At 37.9% G+C, this 18,339-nt stretch overlaps 1 protein-coding gene across 6 annotated transcripts in view; it reads right to left on the bottom strand.

The window, feature by feature from the left end:
* The window catches only part of LOC311629945 (transducin-like enhancer protein 4), a 143,556-nt gene that overhangs the window by 79,946 nt on the left and 45,271 nt on the right, over positions 1-18,339 (bottom strand). For 4 of the 6 annotated variants that reach the window (XM_084898546.1, XM_084898545.1, XM_084898548.1 and 1 more), the window contains exon 6: positions 10,913-10,987. The exons of the other annotated variants lie outside the window; for them this stretch is intronic. In XM_084898546.1, coding sequence (XP_084754672.1) covers positions 10,913-10,987 — 75 coding nt within the window. The remainder of the gene's footprint in view (positions 1-10,912; positions 10,988-18,339) is intronic. 6 annotated transcript variants of the gene reach the window in all.

Consider the following 18,339-nt stretch of genomic DNA (forward strand, 5'->3'; position numbering starts at 1 on the left):
TTCTTCTTAATCTAAGCATAATCTTAACCAGTCATTATTATTCATTGTTAGTGAAAGCTTAAAAGTTTAGTGTGGCTAACTTATTTTCCATACCTCCTCTAACAGTAAAAACAAAACATAGCTTTGTGTGTGTGTGTGTGTGTGTGTGTGTGTGTGTGTGTGTGTGTGTTTTAACCTGTCAACAGTTTAAGAAACTCCCCAAGCCCTGGGCAATATTTAGAAACAAATTCAGTGTAAACTCAGGATTTTCAGGCTTCTTAACCATTGTCCAGTATTATCTCCTTATAATGCTATGGACAACTGTTTTCTGTCTATGTGTACTCCACCAAATATTTTATTTCACATCTAGATATTGTATAGTTCTAGTCCTGTAAAGCACGGATTCAAACATTTTTTTTATGTCATGGGAACCTTTATAATTCTAAGACCAAAATTTCTACTCCAGAAAATGTGCACCACTACCATCTCCCCACAGACACTCAATTTTGCAAACATTTCAGGGAATTAATGGACAGCCTAATACTCAAGCATGAAATCTGAGAAGATCCATGGACCTAGGTTTAAAACACCTGCCTTGCAGTGGGTTTATGAAGACTCTTGATTCTTACATATGAGAGTAAGTGACAACACACAGGAAGAAACCTATGAGTCAAGGGTATCCAAGTAAACTATAGAACTAATATAATTCAGGCAATTTATGCTAACCAATTAGTATGTGCATCAGGCACACCCAATTTCCATTTTCCTTGCTGAGCTCTGAACACTAAACACTGGGCAAACCTATTAACAGATAGGGATGAAGAAACTACCGATCTTAGTGTAAAAGAAAAAAAGAACACGGAGTTGAGGGAACAAAAAAAGGACAAGTGTTAGTATGTGAACTCTGAAGTCTGTCTAAGTTTAGATCCCCATTCTGCCACTTTGTCCCTGTGTGGCCTTCATAAAACTACTTATCCCCTCCTTCAGGGCCTTGGTCTCCTTATTTGTGAAGCTGGAACAATAATCCTATTGACTTTCACGTGGGGTTGATTTAAAGATTAAACAAAATAACATATGCAAATGTTTAGAACAGCATAGTATCTGACAAAGAGCAAGTAGTCAATAAATATTTTTCTATGTTTTGTTAACCATTTTTGGGGGGGGGGGGGGAGGGAGGAGATATAAGCCTGAGGATATAGCAAATCTAGAGAAATAACTGACACAAAGGCTCCCAAGCAAAAAAAAAACAAAACACAAAACACAACTCCATAGTTATCAAAATATGGTTACAAAACCATACAATATCAGAAAACTAGGTAACACTTTAGAAACTATTAGCTCCATCCTTGAATTCTGCAGGCGAGAAAGTGAAATCCCTAAGATCATACTGTAAGTGACACCCAGGAAAATGTATTTTCTACTAGTCCTTGTTTTCTTTCAATCTTGGTTCAAATTGCAGAGGGAAAAATCCAAATTTGAAAATAGTTCCAAATAGAATATCTGTTCCTTTAATAAATACTGAACATATCTTCATTAAATATTATAAACACAGTACTGCATGTGTATTGAACAAAAGTTACTGAGTACTCATTGTACAAATATTTAATGAAATTAATGAGCTACAAATTGTTCTAGGCACCATGGCTATAAAAGTGAACAAGATCTCACTTGCTAGTGAAGGGGAAGTGACACACACATCAATAAATGGCAAGTGCCATACAGAAAATAAAATGGGTTAATGGGATAGAGAGTGAACTGAGTGAAGGAGCTACTAAAGTCTGCCAGCCAGGGAAGTCCTTTATCACAAGGTAACAGCTGAGCTGGGACTTTATGGATGACATGAGGAAAACCATGTCAAGACACAGAGGATGAGTTTCTAGAGGTGGAATTGCTGATGCACACACCCTCAGTCAAGAAGTTGCCTGGGGTGACCCAGGGACAGAAGAAAAAGGCTAATGTGGCTGAAGGGCAGTCAAGTGAAGAGAGTGGTGTGTGAAGTCAGGGAGGCAGGTGAAGGGTAGGTTCATGCAGTCTTGAAAGCCATGGTAAGAAACTTAAGCTTTATTCTAAGCAAAATGGGCAGCCATCAGAGAAATGTTTTAAGCAGGAATTCAATTTATATTTCAGAAAAAGATTACTCTGGTTGCTGTGTGCAGAATAAAGTGCAGAAAACAAATGCACAAACAAGCCTCAAAAGGAGGAGGCTACTAGAAACTATATTTAAAAAATTATGCTGAACAACTGAACCACATGTCCATCTAAAAAATGGAAGGGAGGGAAAGAGAGAGAGGAAGAGGAAGAAAGAAGAGAAAGAAAGAAACTCAACCCACATTTCATACCATAAATAAAAATTAACTGAAACTGGATCATTATGCTAAGTGAAATAAGCTAGCCAGAGAAAGATAAATATCACATGATCTCATTGATTTGTGGAATATAATGAATATAAGCTGATGAACAAAAATAGATCCAGAGACATAGAATCAAACAGACCATCCAACCTCAGAGGGAAGGTAAGGGAGGATGGGGGTAAAGGAGTGAGATCAACCAAAAGACTTGTATGCATGCATATAAGCCTAACCAATGGACACAGACACCAGGGGGTTGAGGGCATGAGTGGATTGGGGGGAGGGGGGGGGGAGAGACAAACAATAACAAAAACAACACAAATTCCACTACTGATCTGTCGGAAATGGCTAAAAACCTACAATTCCACGTGCTGATAAGGATTATTTTTCGAAACTCTCTCCTACATCTTAGTGAGACTACAAACACTGTGGTCACATTGAAAAACAATATGTCAGTTTCTTAGAAAGTTAAATACAGACTTACCATATAACTCAGCAATCCTACTCCTAGGTAATGATCCAAAAGAAATGAACACATTCATTTACAAAAACCTGTATATGAATATTGGAGCTTTATTTACATTCACCAAAAACTGGAGATAAATCCAACTGTTCTTCAAAAAGTGAATGGCTAAATAAAGTGTTATATCTGCACAATGGACTATACAGCTATACCATGGAACTCATACTAATATAAACAACCAAATAATGTGTTGTGCTTAATGCAAGATGAAAATTCAAAAGACTACATACATGGTATATAATTCCATATATATGACAACCTCAAAAAGGCCTACTCTGGGCCCCAGTTGGTGTGGCTCAGTTGGTTGGAGTGTCGTCCTGTGCACTGAAAGGTGGTGAGTTTGATTCCCAGTCAAGGTAGATACCCAGGTTTCAGGTTCCATCCCAGGCACTGCAGGAGGCAACCAATCAACATTTCTCTCGCACACTGATATTTCTCTCTGGTCCTTCCTCTCCCTAAAAATCAATAAAAATATTTTAAAAGGCTCCCTCTGGAATAGGGAAAAGAATTGACTACAAAGAACAAAGGAATGTGAAGGAGAAAAGCAGGGCAGAAGAGATATATTCTAGTCAAGCATGTAAAACTCGCAGCTGGCAGGTTGCATGCCCACCAGCCAAGAGTTTGACATGCTTGTTCTAGATCTTGATAGTGGTGGTAGATAGTTACATGATTGTGTTCAATTGTCAAGTCTCACAGAACAGTATGCTAGAAGAGGTACATTTTACTTTATGCAAATTATATGTTGATAAATACAACTTTAAAAAAGAATACAGAATATATCAGCAATGAATGTGTGCTGCTAAATTCCTAATTCCACACATTCACAAGTATAAAGAAATATACAAATTTGTGAATGTATGGAACCTCATTTTTAATTATTTTTTATAATGTTTCCCTTTACTCTGCTATTGTTGGAAACTAAAGTTTTATTGAAATTAAAATGTGTTAATTAAAAGTTGATTTGGTATAGTAAAATGTAAAACCTGAAATCTTACAACTGCCAAGACTTTAATAAGATTATTTAAATATAATATGAAGATCATTTCAAAATACATTTCAGAAAACATAGAAAAATATCATTCTAAGTGAAAATAAAATGTGCCCCTTTAATAGGATGTGGTAAAGGTACTTAAATATTTGCTGAATGAATGAGTAGATGTAATGATTAATTCACTCTTACTATTTCTAAAAAATTCTACCTTTTTGCAAAGATGCTTAGAACACTCAAAATCACAAATGCATTTTTTGGGTAAAAGAATTCCCTGACTGATTTCCAAGAGAGATTTGAGGAGGACACACACCAGTCCTGCTTAAAACTTAGCTTAAGCCATTAACCGTTAACTGGCCTATTTGGAGTGAGCCTATCTCATTTTGAGGGACACAAGGCAGGCTGGGTCCACAAGGGAAAAGGTCTGACTAAATGGAAGTTGGTGATGTTGCTTGTAAGAACACTACTGGGAAGCAGTCAGTAAGAAAATTAGAAAAGATGTAGCAAAATGGAAAGAAGAAACAAAAATGCTAAGCAATAAAAAAATAAATAAATAAAAAAAAAAAGGATAAAAATGTACAAGCTTGCAAACTGCTATGAGTGTAACCTGTTTCTCTGTAGCATTTCCATCAGGATCCCTGGGCCCCTACACAGGCCTGGAGTGAATGAAATGCAGATTTTCAGACCTGGGAAACTGCTTTCTCGAGTAGAAGCCCAATGTCCACAAGCCTTAAACAATGTAAGATACACCCACCTGAACACACTAGACAACTCTTGTAACACTGTGTGCTGAACTCTACCCTGATCTGTGGAAATACATTAATTAGGAGGAAGGAAGGAAAGAAGGGCTCCTTATCCTACCCCCAGCCCCCACCCCTGCCCCAACAAAAATAAAAATAGTAGCACTTCATGGTAGCAACAATTAAAAAAAAACCAAACCTGAAACTAGGTTCTAGAAATTTCTTCTAGATAAATTTTTCAATAGAAATTAATAAGTACAGGACATAAGGGCAAATTAGAAATCCTGTCGTTTACCTAGGTTTTTTGGGAGTTCTGAAATGGATGCAGAGCTGAAAAATGATTTAAATAATATGAGCCTTTGTTATGAGAAGAGAAATTACTGCCTCTTAGAGCCTCACTGACTTATAGCACAAAGATTAGATTATGAGTACATCACTGATCGACAGTACATGAACCAGTTAAAAATGAGGGTGAAGTGCAGACCTACACCATAAAACTGCTTCCTTTGGCTTCTATGCAATCACAGCTTTATCATACCCCGTGAGAGTGGTGAGCAAAGCCTTACAATTGCAGAAAACCTGCCTTTGGCCCCCAACTCCCATCCCAGCAAGCTGCATATAGGAAGCAGCCAGTGGCCAGAATATTTTATATATTTAAGCTCCAGGCACATTGTTCAGTAAAGACAGTAACAAAGCTAAAAATAACAATCTCTGATAAAATGCAAATCTAGGTGATAGCTCATTTTTAAGTTTATCCTATATAATATACATTTTAAAAATAGCAGTAGTAATCAGTTGGGAGAAGAACAAGAAAGGGAAGCTCACCTAATAAGTTTATTGAAAAGTATTTAAAAAATAATGTAAAATTGAGCTGTTCACAATTCATGCTTCTAGCCCGTGAAATGAGTTTAACTGCCTTCCTACACCAGAAAACCTCCTTACAGAGCCTGGGGCCTATGAGTCCAGTCTCCAGTCTCAGTTCCTCCAGGAAAGCAGAGGAGGAACAGGACTTGGCTGAAGGTAATTTTGAGAGATGATCCCAGAGCAGGAATAGAGGTCTAGGGAAAATGAATCAGAGGAGGGAAACACAAAACAAGGATGCATTCTTGATCACTATACCAAGAGTTAGTTGATAATTACCATGAGCAACTTAAGCTCCACCCCGCTGGGACCCTTTGTGGATTGTCCATCCAAGGGGCAGGAGGGGCACATTCCACTGCCTATTAGCCTGCAGATCCAGGATTTACCCTACAGCATGGTGACTCTCCCACCTTGCAGAGCTACATATGCATAAATGAAGAGTGGAGTCCCACAAAGGCCCCAGGAAAAGCACTGTGGCTGAGCAGAGCTGTCCGGCCAGGCCATAGGAAAAGGCAATGGCTAGAGAGAAAGGGGGATGAGTGGGCCCAGAAAGAACAACATTTGTGTCTCAGAAAGATAATAGCACAACTACTGCGAAAGGAACAATACCTCTGGAAAGCCCTTTATTATCTATCAAACACAGAAGAGATGAAAACTGGGTTCTTGGATACTTAATACATTTTTACTTTTGTTTAAAAAGTAGTTATTTTTTTTATTTTATTTCACATTTTGTGTTACTGGAGTCTGTGTTGTAAGGGAGGGGAAAACACACACACTCATTTTATATTTGCCCAAATATTTATATCTTTTAGGGTTTTTTTTGCCAAATGCTAATCATTTTTTAAAGAGATTACAAGGGAAATTACCACAATGGTACACCTAAATGCCTCTGCAACTTAAAATGGCAGCTTTTAAATCTACAATGGAAAAAGAGTGGCATATATTTGAAAACTGTCGTACTGCAAAACCTCCTGCCAAAATGCCAATCTGGAATGTATACATGTATAATTTAAGGGCCAATCATATGACAAGGACAATAAAACAAAATACTAAGAGGAAGGAAAACCCCCCAAAGGTATTGTCTTTCTTTTTCTTTTTCTTTTTTAAATAACTCCAACACATAGGGTAGTAAAGGCAAAGTCATTTAAATCATTTCCTTAGTAATACAAGTAATATTTAAATAGATTTAATAGTGCTGCTCCAAACCAATGAATTATGGGTTTAAAACCTATTAAAATGTAATGTTTTTTTCCTGAGCTGAGAGGAGAGAGATTTAAATCCACTGAATTTTAATATTTCAGCTTGAGCTGCAGGAGGTAGAGAAAGTCCAAATGAACTATTCCATCAGCACCATTCAAGCATGAACATTTTAATCAGTTTTACTTCCTTGGAGTTCTCTAACACAGTTTACGCTGTCATTCTGAAAGCACTTAACACAGAGAGTGTGAAAAACCACCAAGGCTTGTTATTGCCTTCACAATTGATGGCAAATAATTTTGCAGACTTCCTATCATTAAAATGTCACTGCTAAAAATTGAGGTTCAGCATTTCTTGTGCTAAACTGCATTTTCCTACAACACCACAGCATACCTGTTCTGAAGGATTTTTTAAGGGGTGTGCTTTTTTAAAAAAAATGCTTTATTTCTATCATGTTTATCTCCAAAGAATTAGGTTTAAAAAGTGGGGGGAATCCATAGGAGCCTCATTTCCTATTTTTACAAACTAAACATATTCTTTTCCAATGTTTATCCCTAATAAAACTTTTTGTTTCTTAATGGTAGCTTCTTTGGTGAAATTTTATGACGTTCCTATGTCAGCCTCCTTTATTAAACATAACCACATTCACACAGCATGTGCTGATTATATAGCATAATGGATTTAAAAAGCATTTTAAGACAGTCAGATGACTCAATTTAATAATATAGGAAATGAAAACATCATTTCTAATTAGATCATATTACTGATTTAAAACTACAATTTGTGTGTTGTTCCAACAGTGTGATCTTGCAGAGATTCTAATTTAAAAACACAGTGGCTAGTAGGACACATGACAAGATCAAGCTAAATGCATAACACTCCCTTAGCCCATTTGGAGCGAACTCCAGGAAGGCTTCAAGGAAACCTGAGCTACAACGAATTCAAAACAAAACACAAAATATTTATTATAAACGCAGAAATTTTCCTGTTTTTTTTTTCTCTTATAAATAAAAGACAAATAATATTTAACTTATTTCAATCTATCAACAGTTTTAAACTGAACATGACCTGTGAAAGAAATCATTATAACTGTGTTTCATTCCATTAAGCACAACTAGCTTATTGTCAGGAGAACAAGCAGCCTCGGCAGGTTCCGGGCTCACTTCAGCATTTTGCATTTAAATGGCATGGATCACTGGTTTGGCTCATTTACCAATGAAGGTAGAATAATATTGCAGAGTTAAAAAGGTGCTTCATCAGATTTCATTAAATCTGGGAACATTTGCACTTGTCTGGATGGTGTGCATACATATAAAAAAGATACATATATGGTGATAAATAAATGGTCTGCAGACGCTTAGATCGGTCTTTTCAGGAGAAAAACTTTCATCCCTTCAGCACAGAAAATCATTGCGGACTACAGTCTAAGGCTCAAGTAACAATCTAAAATTGACCCCTCATCACTTTTGTTTGCATGTCAAATCACCTCACAACTCAGCCATGCCCAAGGGTAAGGGAAGGTGCATTTAAAATTCTACAATGTTACACCTCAGAAAGTCCAACACACAAGGCACTACCAGGGCTGAAACAAAGACCAAGGAGACAGAACAGCAGCAGCAGAAATGTATCATGTGAGTTTATTTTCAAGCTTTTTCCTTCTCTCTAAAACTGTGGGGTTTGTTTTCGTATTTCTGCAACCTATTTTTCAGAAGTCAGACTATGTGATTTAGACTTCATTTTCTGCTCAGATACAAATAATCTGGAATTGCCACCAGATCCACCAGCTCTACACATACTGCTACTGAGTGAGTTCTTCAAATAAGTTTTCAGGTCACAAAATTAAATTAGTTTTATTTTAATAATTAAATCCATATATACACAGTCTATATCAGTTATTCTGCTAAAGTCCAATAAATCACCTATTCCCTGAGAAAAGGCAACCTTGCCATCCCATTCAAAGCAAAGTATGCAAAATGAAATAGATACAAAAGAGTAATAAAATATACTTTATGTGAAGGGAAGGGAACTTCGTTCTGATTTTTATACATTCCCTCATATTTTTAAGCAACATCCAACACAAAACAATGTTTTTTATTTAGATTAATCTCTCCACTGTACAGACAGTAACTAATAAGAGTCAAAAAAGAAACAAAATAAGTGTTCTGTTCTTCTAGAGAAGACTGCCAACCAGACATAAGGTTAGGATGGATACCCATATTTTAGTAGTTCCTACAAACAATGAACACTAAGCCAGAAGTGACCCAGTAAGCTCTCATTCCACCCATTCTCACTACTTCACCATCAAACAGTATAGTACCTGACAAATGTAGGTTTTATCCTTAGTGACTTAATACTACCTAGTGACCTAATAATACATCCCAACGTGAACACAGCACACATTTTAAGCAAGCACAGCTGGTATCTACCCTATATAATAAAAGCCTAATATGCAAATTGTCCTCTCAGGTGGTCGTTCGACCACTCCTTATGATGTGCTCTGACCACCAAGGGGTGGCACGGAACATGGCATACATTAGCAACGCAGTGCTGGCAGTAGAGGCGCTGCTGGTCCCGACTGTCCCCGTTGAGAGTTTGACCACGATGGGATGGTGGATAGGTGAGTGGGTGATGCCAGACCAAGACGGGTGCAAGCAGGGGCCTGACCATCCCACAGATGGCTACCCAGTGATGGCGGCAGGGGTCAGGGCTGCCTCCTGGCTCCCAAGAGCTGAGGAAGCCAGGCAAGAGGCCTGGCACTGATCGATCACCCCTCAGGAGGGATGGTGGAGCAGGTGAGGGGGCAAAGCCAGGCCAAGGTGGGGTGCCAGGAGGGGCTACAGGGTTGTGAGGCTGTGGGCACAAGCTGGGGCTGTGAGGTTGGGGGTCCCAATCTTTGCAGGCCACCTGGAGGGACCCCAGATTGCAAGAGGATATAGGTCACGCTGAGGGACTCCACCATGCACGGGGCCTCTAGTTTTACATATAATTCTAACAATGCTCTGAAATTTTAGGAAATAACTAATTGTAAAATGTATTCCTCTCTCATCTCTCCCCTAAACCCTGAGGTCAGAAAATGTGTGACAAATGAGTCTACATGGCTTGTTCTGATTCAGCCTCTTCTTTCCAAGGGCACTTCTGAAGAAATAAAGGTCACTTTATTCCATGTATTACATCTTTTAATTTACTATCAGTATTTTCGTGTGGTCAGAGGAACAGAAAATAAAGCTCAAAACAGCTCATTAAAAAACAAGCTACAATCACACTATCTGCTCAACCACCATCGCAGTCATACCAGAGTTCTGATTTCCTTGTTAAAAGACAGAGGCATAATTGAAGCAATATCTTCACTTCAGATTGATTATCAAGCGACCCTTATCTGCATCTTCATTCAGCAATTTGAATTTTAATGAAAGTAAATGCAATAATTAGCATTTCAAAGTGTGTTTGATACACTGGGGGGGGGGGGGGGAGAAAGGACTTTTGTGTATAATTTATACACAAAAGAAAAAATTTGGGAGGGGCAGAAAGAGGCAAGTACAGTTGTAGAGTCTTTATTACAATAAAGAAGGAACTGCTTGTACCAGCCACATAGAAATGTGAATACTGTGGTCTTTCAGCTACAAGTTCTCACTGATTTCTAAGTTTTAGCACCTTATTTTATCACTTGTTACCTTAATTGGGGATAAACAAAAATACAAGTGGAGTTGGAATGACTGTCCAAATCTATGAATTCCAGCAACATTATTAATGCTACTATCACCAGGAAAGATTCTATAACTGGGCCACTGATTTTCTAAATGGTGTTGTTCATCTATCATTTCTACTACAAATGGACACTAGTCCATAAGAACCACTCATCACAGAATAGAGTAGCAGGGTGATGCAAAATTTTTATTTCATTAAAAATGATATTAAGATACTCTGTATTTGAGGAAAGATAAAAGAAATCAGGTCATTCTAATATCACGGATATATGAATCTTTTTCTGGCATAGGTTAGTAACAGAAGCTGATTGCAAAGGAAAGAAATATTATGAAAACTATCCAGTCTCTTTAGGGGAGAGTTTTCAGGAATATGTGAACTTGAATTGGTGAGAGTATCATCCAAAGTTTCTAAGGTAGCCACCAAAATTCACATGAGATTAAAGGTAAAGTGCTTAATTTCCTTTTGTGGTCCTCTACTGCCTTTTGCCCTTTTGATGGAATGGAATTTAAAAGAGAATGAGAGAACTGAAGACAAACACCAAGATCAGAGCTAAAATGGAAAGGCCACGTACCCCAATGATGGCGTTCAGTTCTGCCATGGTCACCTGCTTGGCCCGTTCCACAGCCTGCACCACTTGTTGCTGGTGCTATAAATGAAGATCAGAAACAGAATACAATTATTTGCTTTCTAATAGATCAAGAATAGCTTTCCCTAGCATATCTCTAACTTCAATTACATGCAAAACAGGATTTAGGGGTCTCCACATTTCAAAGAAACGCCCAGGAAATAGATGACTAAACATCTATAGTACATTTGGGTCTAGACTGCTGAGAAGCAACTGGGCATCCACAATTGTACCCCCATGAAGGATGCTCCCTTACAACTGGTAAAAGCAGCTTAAATTATACTTTCATCTCAATGGTACACTTTGACTCAACCTCTTCCCAACAGTTCTAACAAACAAAATACAGCAACCCATTTCATCTGCTTTTTTTGGTACTCTCTTCTCTACCTACCTACCTACCTAAAAAAATATTCAAAATATTTCCTAGAAACACTTATTTTTTTAATTTTCTCCTGATTTTGTTAAACACTAGAACAGTGGTTCTCAACCTTTCTAATGCCATGACCCTTTAATACAGTTCCTCATGTTGTGGTGAACCCCAACCATAAAATTATTTTCGTTGCTACTTCATAACTGTAATTTTTTACTGTTATGAATTGTAATGTAAATATCTGTGTTTCCTGATGGTCTTAGGCAACCCTGCTAGCAGTTCTCAACCTGTGGGTCTCAATGGTCTTAGGCAACCCTACTAGCAGTTGAGAACTGCTGCTGTAGAGCCTAGAGAGGGAGGACTAAAATGGATAGTATACTGTCATTTCTCTATCCAAGATTCAGTTCTACAAAGAATGATCTTGATTTACTATTATCTTACTCATATTAGTAAACTGTATGATGTTAGAAAAATTAAATAGCACAGAAGTCTCCACATGGAGGCCCTCACATCTGGACATACCCAAGTGCCCTAAATACAAATACCTTTACCACCAAAATACACAACATTCTAGGATCAGTCTAAAATAGGTCTCTTCTGCAGTCCTTTTAACTTGGTTCAGTGAATAAAGAGCCAAAGGGACTGTGCTGTGTCCCTGGGAACAGTCTTGTTTTGGTTGATCCCAATTGAGAAAAGTAACTAACTTTCTCCACTGCTTTGAAGTGAATATGAAGCTCAGATATCATACTAAGTAGTACATACAAAGAGCTAAGCCATCGTGAAACATGAAATTCCCCTTGAGCTACCTGGTACTACACATTCCAAAACCCTCAAATAAATAATTACTGAGGTTAACTAAGGTGACCACCATTTCCACCGCCCAGCTGTATAGGGGTAGTGGAGGAGGTGATGTGCGAGAGGAAACTGCTTTAAATCAGTTATCTACATGTGGTGTGTTCACCCCTGGTTTCCTAATAGTAATATGTATTTTGTGCCTATGGGGGAAAACGTCAAATAATAGATCACTGCATTTGAAGCTTTAAATAAACATTAAATGTACCTTTGCTTTTAATTGTAAGACTTTTAAAACAAGGCTTAAAAAGCAATCCCAATGTCTTTATAGATATCCCTGCCCACTCTCTTACTTTTTAATAATATATCTGCCAAAGTGAAATAATTCACTTCTCTCTGTCTCTGAATAAAAGTAAAAATCCCGAAAGTTGCCCAGTTGGCGTGGCTCAGTGGTGGAGCATAGACCTATGAACAAGGAGGCCACGGTTTGATTCCTGATCAGTGCATATGCCTGGGTTGTGGGCTGGATCTCCAGTGTGGGTGTACAGGAGACAGCCAATCAATGATTCTCTTTCATCACTGCTGTTTCTATCTCTCTTTCCTTCCCTCTCCCTTCCTCTCTGACATCAATGAAAACATATTTAGAAAAAAGAAACTAAAAATTTATGGAAACACTAGAAGGAGGGGCATAATCAATAAAATGACCAGTTATAACAGTAATTTTTCCCTTAAAGCCAACCTGACTATGTATGCTTACTGAGTACCTACTTACTATGTGCCCAAGTACAGAGCTCGCATTTAGATTAAGATATTTTGGTTATCTGAGTAATGAAAACGGAAGTACTTGGAAAGCAGAGAAAAATACAACATGTAGGACGATTCTAGGATTCATTTAATACCCAAAGTAAGTATACAGACAGATTTTTATGAACTTTTCCACATTTTCGATAATGGAATTGTTGAAATTCAACAATGGCCGCTCTAAACTTCCAAAAACCCGAAAGCCCAGGACCCACATGTACACATATCCAACACACATATCATTCATTCTACTCATGTATCCATTCATTTAGCAGGCTTTTAGGCATGTCTTACTATCTGTCATTTCTGAATGTTACTAAAATATCATCTATTTTATATTAAGCATTCAAGGAACAGTTCCAAAAGATAAAAATGCAGAAAATAAATCTAGTTAGGGCCTTTCTACCATAAAGATCGTTCAACTCTTGCTTCTTAAACTGTATTCCAACTGCCAAGATAGGCAAAGCTGCCTAGGCTGTGGGGATAGCTTTCTGCCTCAGTATTAAAATCAAATGCATTGATTGAGAAAGCCAGAAACACACCAGTGAGCCATAACACTGACATCTGATGTTCCTTTAGAAACGTATTAAAAAGCTAAAATGACAATGGAAGTCAAGACTCAGCTTCTTCCTTGTCTCTCATAGCAATGGCCACATAATGCCACATCTGAACTTTACTTCTAGTTAGAATTTTACTTCCCTATTTCTGTGAATCATCTGCTATTTAAGGAAAGAGCCTTTGAACAGAAGATCCCTAAGGCAAAAAATGCCTCCTCCCCTGTGTGCTCTGAAAGGGCCAGAAAACCCCCACATTGCTCACTCAGCAACACACTACCATTACACCACAGAGTAAAGAAGTGTGCACAAGGTGTGAAAATTAAAACGAGAGGAAGGGCAAATGAGAAGAAATAACATAATAGCAGCCCATAATACTCTCATAAACTGACCCAAAAGAAGCATTTTTTTCTATGTTCAAATTTTAACAAATAACCTCTCTGAATCAGAAAATACAGCAAGTTTTTCACATCTTCTTAGAAACAGAATGGCTTTCCCATTATTTCTGCCATCTCTCTTCCCCTTTTCCTTCCCTTCCCCATCTGTTCCTCTCCTCCCACCCCACCCCACATTTCATTTCCTCTCCCACTTCCTGCCTATCCCCTCTGCCACCTCACCACAAGTGGTGAAGCCACTCTAGATCCAGTAAATCTGCATTAAGCAATAATCCTTATGGCCTCTTTTATTGCTCAAGCTGCTCACTCAGATATAAGCTCCTAGTTTAAATTTTATACCAGCACCAACAAATAAAATACCACTAAGAATGTATTAATAAGTCAAAGGTAAGATGGGAGTTCCTCTAACCAGAATTTGGATATGTGTGTGTGTGTTAGAGAGAGAGAGAGAGAGAGAGAGAGAGAGAGAGAGAGAGAGAGAGAAAGAAGCCAAATTATTCTTTAAAATACTCTGATTTATAATTTTTAAAGAATCCTTATTTAAAAAAAACAAAAGCCTACATTGTGGTTATGGTTATACAACTCTAAATTTACTAAAAATAATTTAACTCTACACTTAAAAGAGTAAATGTTATGATGTGTAAATTATATCTCAATAAAATACTGTGATTTAAGGAATACAAGCATCTTTGGGAAACACGGTCACTAAATGAAATTCTATATATTAAATCAACTACTTACTTTGATCATAAAATTATCTTTTGCATTTGTTAAGAACAATTATTGAAAATATAAATAACATCAGCTCCTAAGTCCAACAAAGCCTGCTAAGAAACAGACCTTAACAAATCACAATCAACAGTGTATACAATGGATGTTCAATCCTCTCAGGAGATTATATGACAGTATCTGCCATGCAGAAACTTTTCAAGCATGGCAATAGATATGGCACTTCTGATAAAAAGAGTAATTTAAAAAATACCACTCTGCAAAAACTCAGAAATTAATACTCCCATTTATTGATAGGTATAGTAAAGGGAAAAGTAAGGGCAATGATGTAAAATGAAGGAGGGTTCTTATAATGAACAATGTTCCTTACACATGGAGATCCAAAAGTGAGCAACAGATAATGGCCCCACTCCTCAAAGAGCTCGCAGACATACAGGAATGCAGGATATAAAATACTAAGGAAGGTTATAAAAAGAAATGAGAAAGCATTCTTATTCATTCATTAAATATTTATTTAGCACCTACTATGTACCAGGCACTATAGTAGGAATTGAGATAAAAGTAACGAACAAGACATTCAGTGAATTAATAATACTCAAGAGGTTTTATAATTACAATTAGAGGATCATTTTCATGAAGAAAATTACAGGATGCTACGTAATCACTTACTAGGGAAATATCTGAATCTCAAGCTTGGGGGAAATTCCCTAGGGAAGCTGACCCAACAATTGAGACCTAAAGGATTTTCAAGAGTCTTGTGAAGAGCAAGAGAAAAGAATTTCTGGGAGAGGGAATAGTTTGGCTAAGGTCCCTGAAGGAGAAAGGAGCTTGTCTGTCAAGGAATAGAAAGAATATGTGACTGGAAGAGGATGTAGGGTGCAGGAAAAGTTGAGAGAGACAGGCAGGTTGGATTCTGAGGGCCTTCTTGGGAATGGCAAGACACAATCCCAAACTCTTTCAAGTGGAAGAACAAAGGCAAGTGTAGCAAATCATTGGAGTATGGCATACACATACTCTACAGAAGCACATACTAGTGGGAAGTGGAATCCACAAGGCAAGAGGGGGGCAAACAGAGAAAAGCTTCAAATGTACAAAGAAGTTGGGCCTGAACCAGTAAAACATTTTTTATTAAAAATGTTTTAAGCGCCGAAACCGGTTTGGCTCAGTGGATAGAGCGTCAGCCTGCGGACTGAAAGGTCCCAGGTTCGATTCCAGTCAAGGGCATGTACATTGGTTGCGGGCACATCCCCAGTAGGGGGTGTGCAAGAGGCAGCTGGTCGATGTTTTTCTCTCGTTGATGTTTCTAGCTCTCTACTTCTCTCCCTTTCTCTCTGTAAAAAATCAATTTTATATATATATATATATATATATATATATATATATATATATATATATATATATAATGTTTTAAGCAGCTGAGTGCTATCAGTTCTGCATTTTAGAAAGATATATCTGGTAACAGTAAGAAGGTGGATGGCAGGGAAGTGAACCAGACTGGAGGGAGCACAGTTAGAGGGTTATAATCTAATAATCTAGGGTGAAAGATAGTTAAGCTTGAACTTAGACCAAATCTCTTCCTACTAATAGGAATCACTAACCACAGGTACAAAAAGCCACTCAGTCAGAACTAGAAAGGATCTTTAGAAATCATGACGTCGAGAATCCAGTAGTGCCCAAGCACTGTAACAACCAATAAGTCTCTCCATATTTCCAAATGCGCCTGGGTTGAGGGGATTGGAATGGTGGCACTGCCTTACCCTAACAGGCCTAAGGCCATTACTATATCCAACAGATAAATCTCCCCTGTCGTACCCTAAAGAGTAGTCAGCCTGTCTCTGCTTGATCACATCCTTTGAAAGAGAATGCACTACCTCATGGATAAGCTTTTTCCATTTGGGGATAATGGAATCTAATACTGAGTAGACACTGAGGCAGATAACTTCTTCCCACTGGACCCAGTCTTTCACCTCTAAATTCTCCTCCATTGGAGAGCACTTTGAGTATTTGAAAACGGAATAATATGTGTTTTCAATTTTCTGTATTCCAGGTTGAATATCGCCAAGGTCACTGGCTCTGGGGCTCTCATTCTTCTGGCTATTCCTCTGGTTTTCCTCAATGCAACTAGACATAATACTTCAGGTACAGCTGAGCAGATTAAATCTGAGTGAAAAGTGTCACTCTATATGCAGTTAAGTCAGGCTGAAATCCTATCAAGCCTTTCTTCAGAAATTCTACAAAGTTTATAGACACAAATAAACTTTAAACTTAACCAAAACTCAAGTCAGCCTTTCCTAAATGGTATTCCAAAAAATGTTAGTCCCACAAGAAATTAGGTATTACAAAAAAAAAAAAAAAAAAAAAAAAAAAACACCATGTTTAACTTAGCTAATACCTGGTAAACTGCAGGTCTTCTCTGAGCTTCAAATCTCACAGAGAGTGAGTACACGTGCAAGGCTTTATAAACAATTTTGGTTCTGGAATTTTGGGATTAAAGCTCTCAGCACACAGTGGGATTTGGGTTTGGCCCTGCCTTCTCCACTCTCACTCACACAGAGACAGGGCATTCTTCACTGATATGTCCAATAAGCTCCACAAGTCTGTGCTTCCAAGAGAACTTTCTGCAATGCTGAAACTGTCCTAGGTCTGCACTAATATAACCACTAGCCACATATTAGTGGGCACAGAGCAGTTCAACTATGGCTACTGGAGCTGTGTAACTTTATTTAATTAAGTTTAATGTAAATCTAAATAGTCACGTGTGGCTATGGCTACTCTACTAGACAATGTTGCCCTACTTAAAGTACAATATTTTAAAGCTTAGCTCCAGTAATAAACTAATCACTACCTAACTGAAAGTCAGACATGAGTCAGTTTCTCAAATACATGTTAATTTTTTTTAGACACACAGATAAGGATTGGCACTGCTCTTTGGAAGGAGGCCTACACTGAAACCCCTCCTGAGAATTATCTTTCACTTACGGAGGGCAAACAGGTCATCACGTCACCATAAGGATTTTGCCAAACATCCAATTGCCACCGTAATCACATACAATAAGCCAATTAATCAACCATGGAACATGGGACAGGATTATGCTCTCTGATCCCTCATTCAGTATTGTGAAAGGTGGGGGGAAGAAGGGGAGGGGGGATTTTAAATGAAAGGTTATCCTATGCAAGAATCAGAAAACTGAACCAAATCCCCTAAAGCCCCAATCTAGGTGTGCTTACTCATTTCCAGATATTCCTTAGATATACAGAACTATCATGACACATTAACCAACACTGACAAAAATGACCCTGACTGGGAAGCAGAAGACACTGAAGGCTGCTGCTACTTAATGAATGACTTCTGAAGATCATCTTCCCGATATATCACTGCATACTTATCAGGAGATCTCTGGTGATTTCAGCCAGCCTCTCCTACATCAAACCATGTTATCACAAGCCATTGATTTCCTTACAGTTAACAAGCAATAAGAGACGTTAACCTGGTGCCATTATGAAGCGACAACACTGCCACCAGTGCATGTAACCACTATATTTTGTTCATTTCCTCCCTGAGGCTCAATATGAAAGTGGCTGATCACATTTTTCAACTTCCATTTTATAATTATTCCATACATGCAAAATGTGGTTCAGAGTAATTCAGCACCATTTTAAATTAACCCAGATGCCAAATAAATAGCATTTAAGATACACCCATATCTCATAATGTAGAAGGGGTGTATTTTC

This window comes from Pipistrellus hanaki (assembly GCF_964339955.1).
Source record: "Pipistrellus hanaki genome assembly, chromosome: 11".
Lineage (NCBI taxonomy): Eukaryota > Metazoa > Chordata > Mammalia > Chiroptera > Vespertilionidae > Pipistrellus > Pipistrellus hanaki.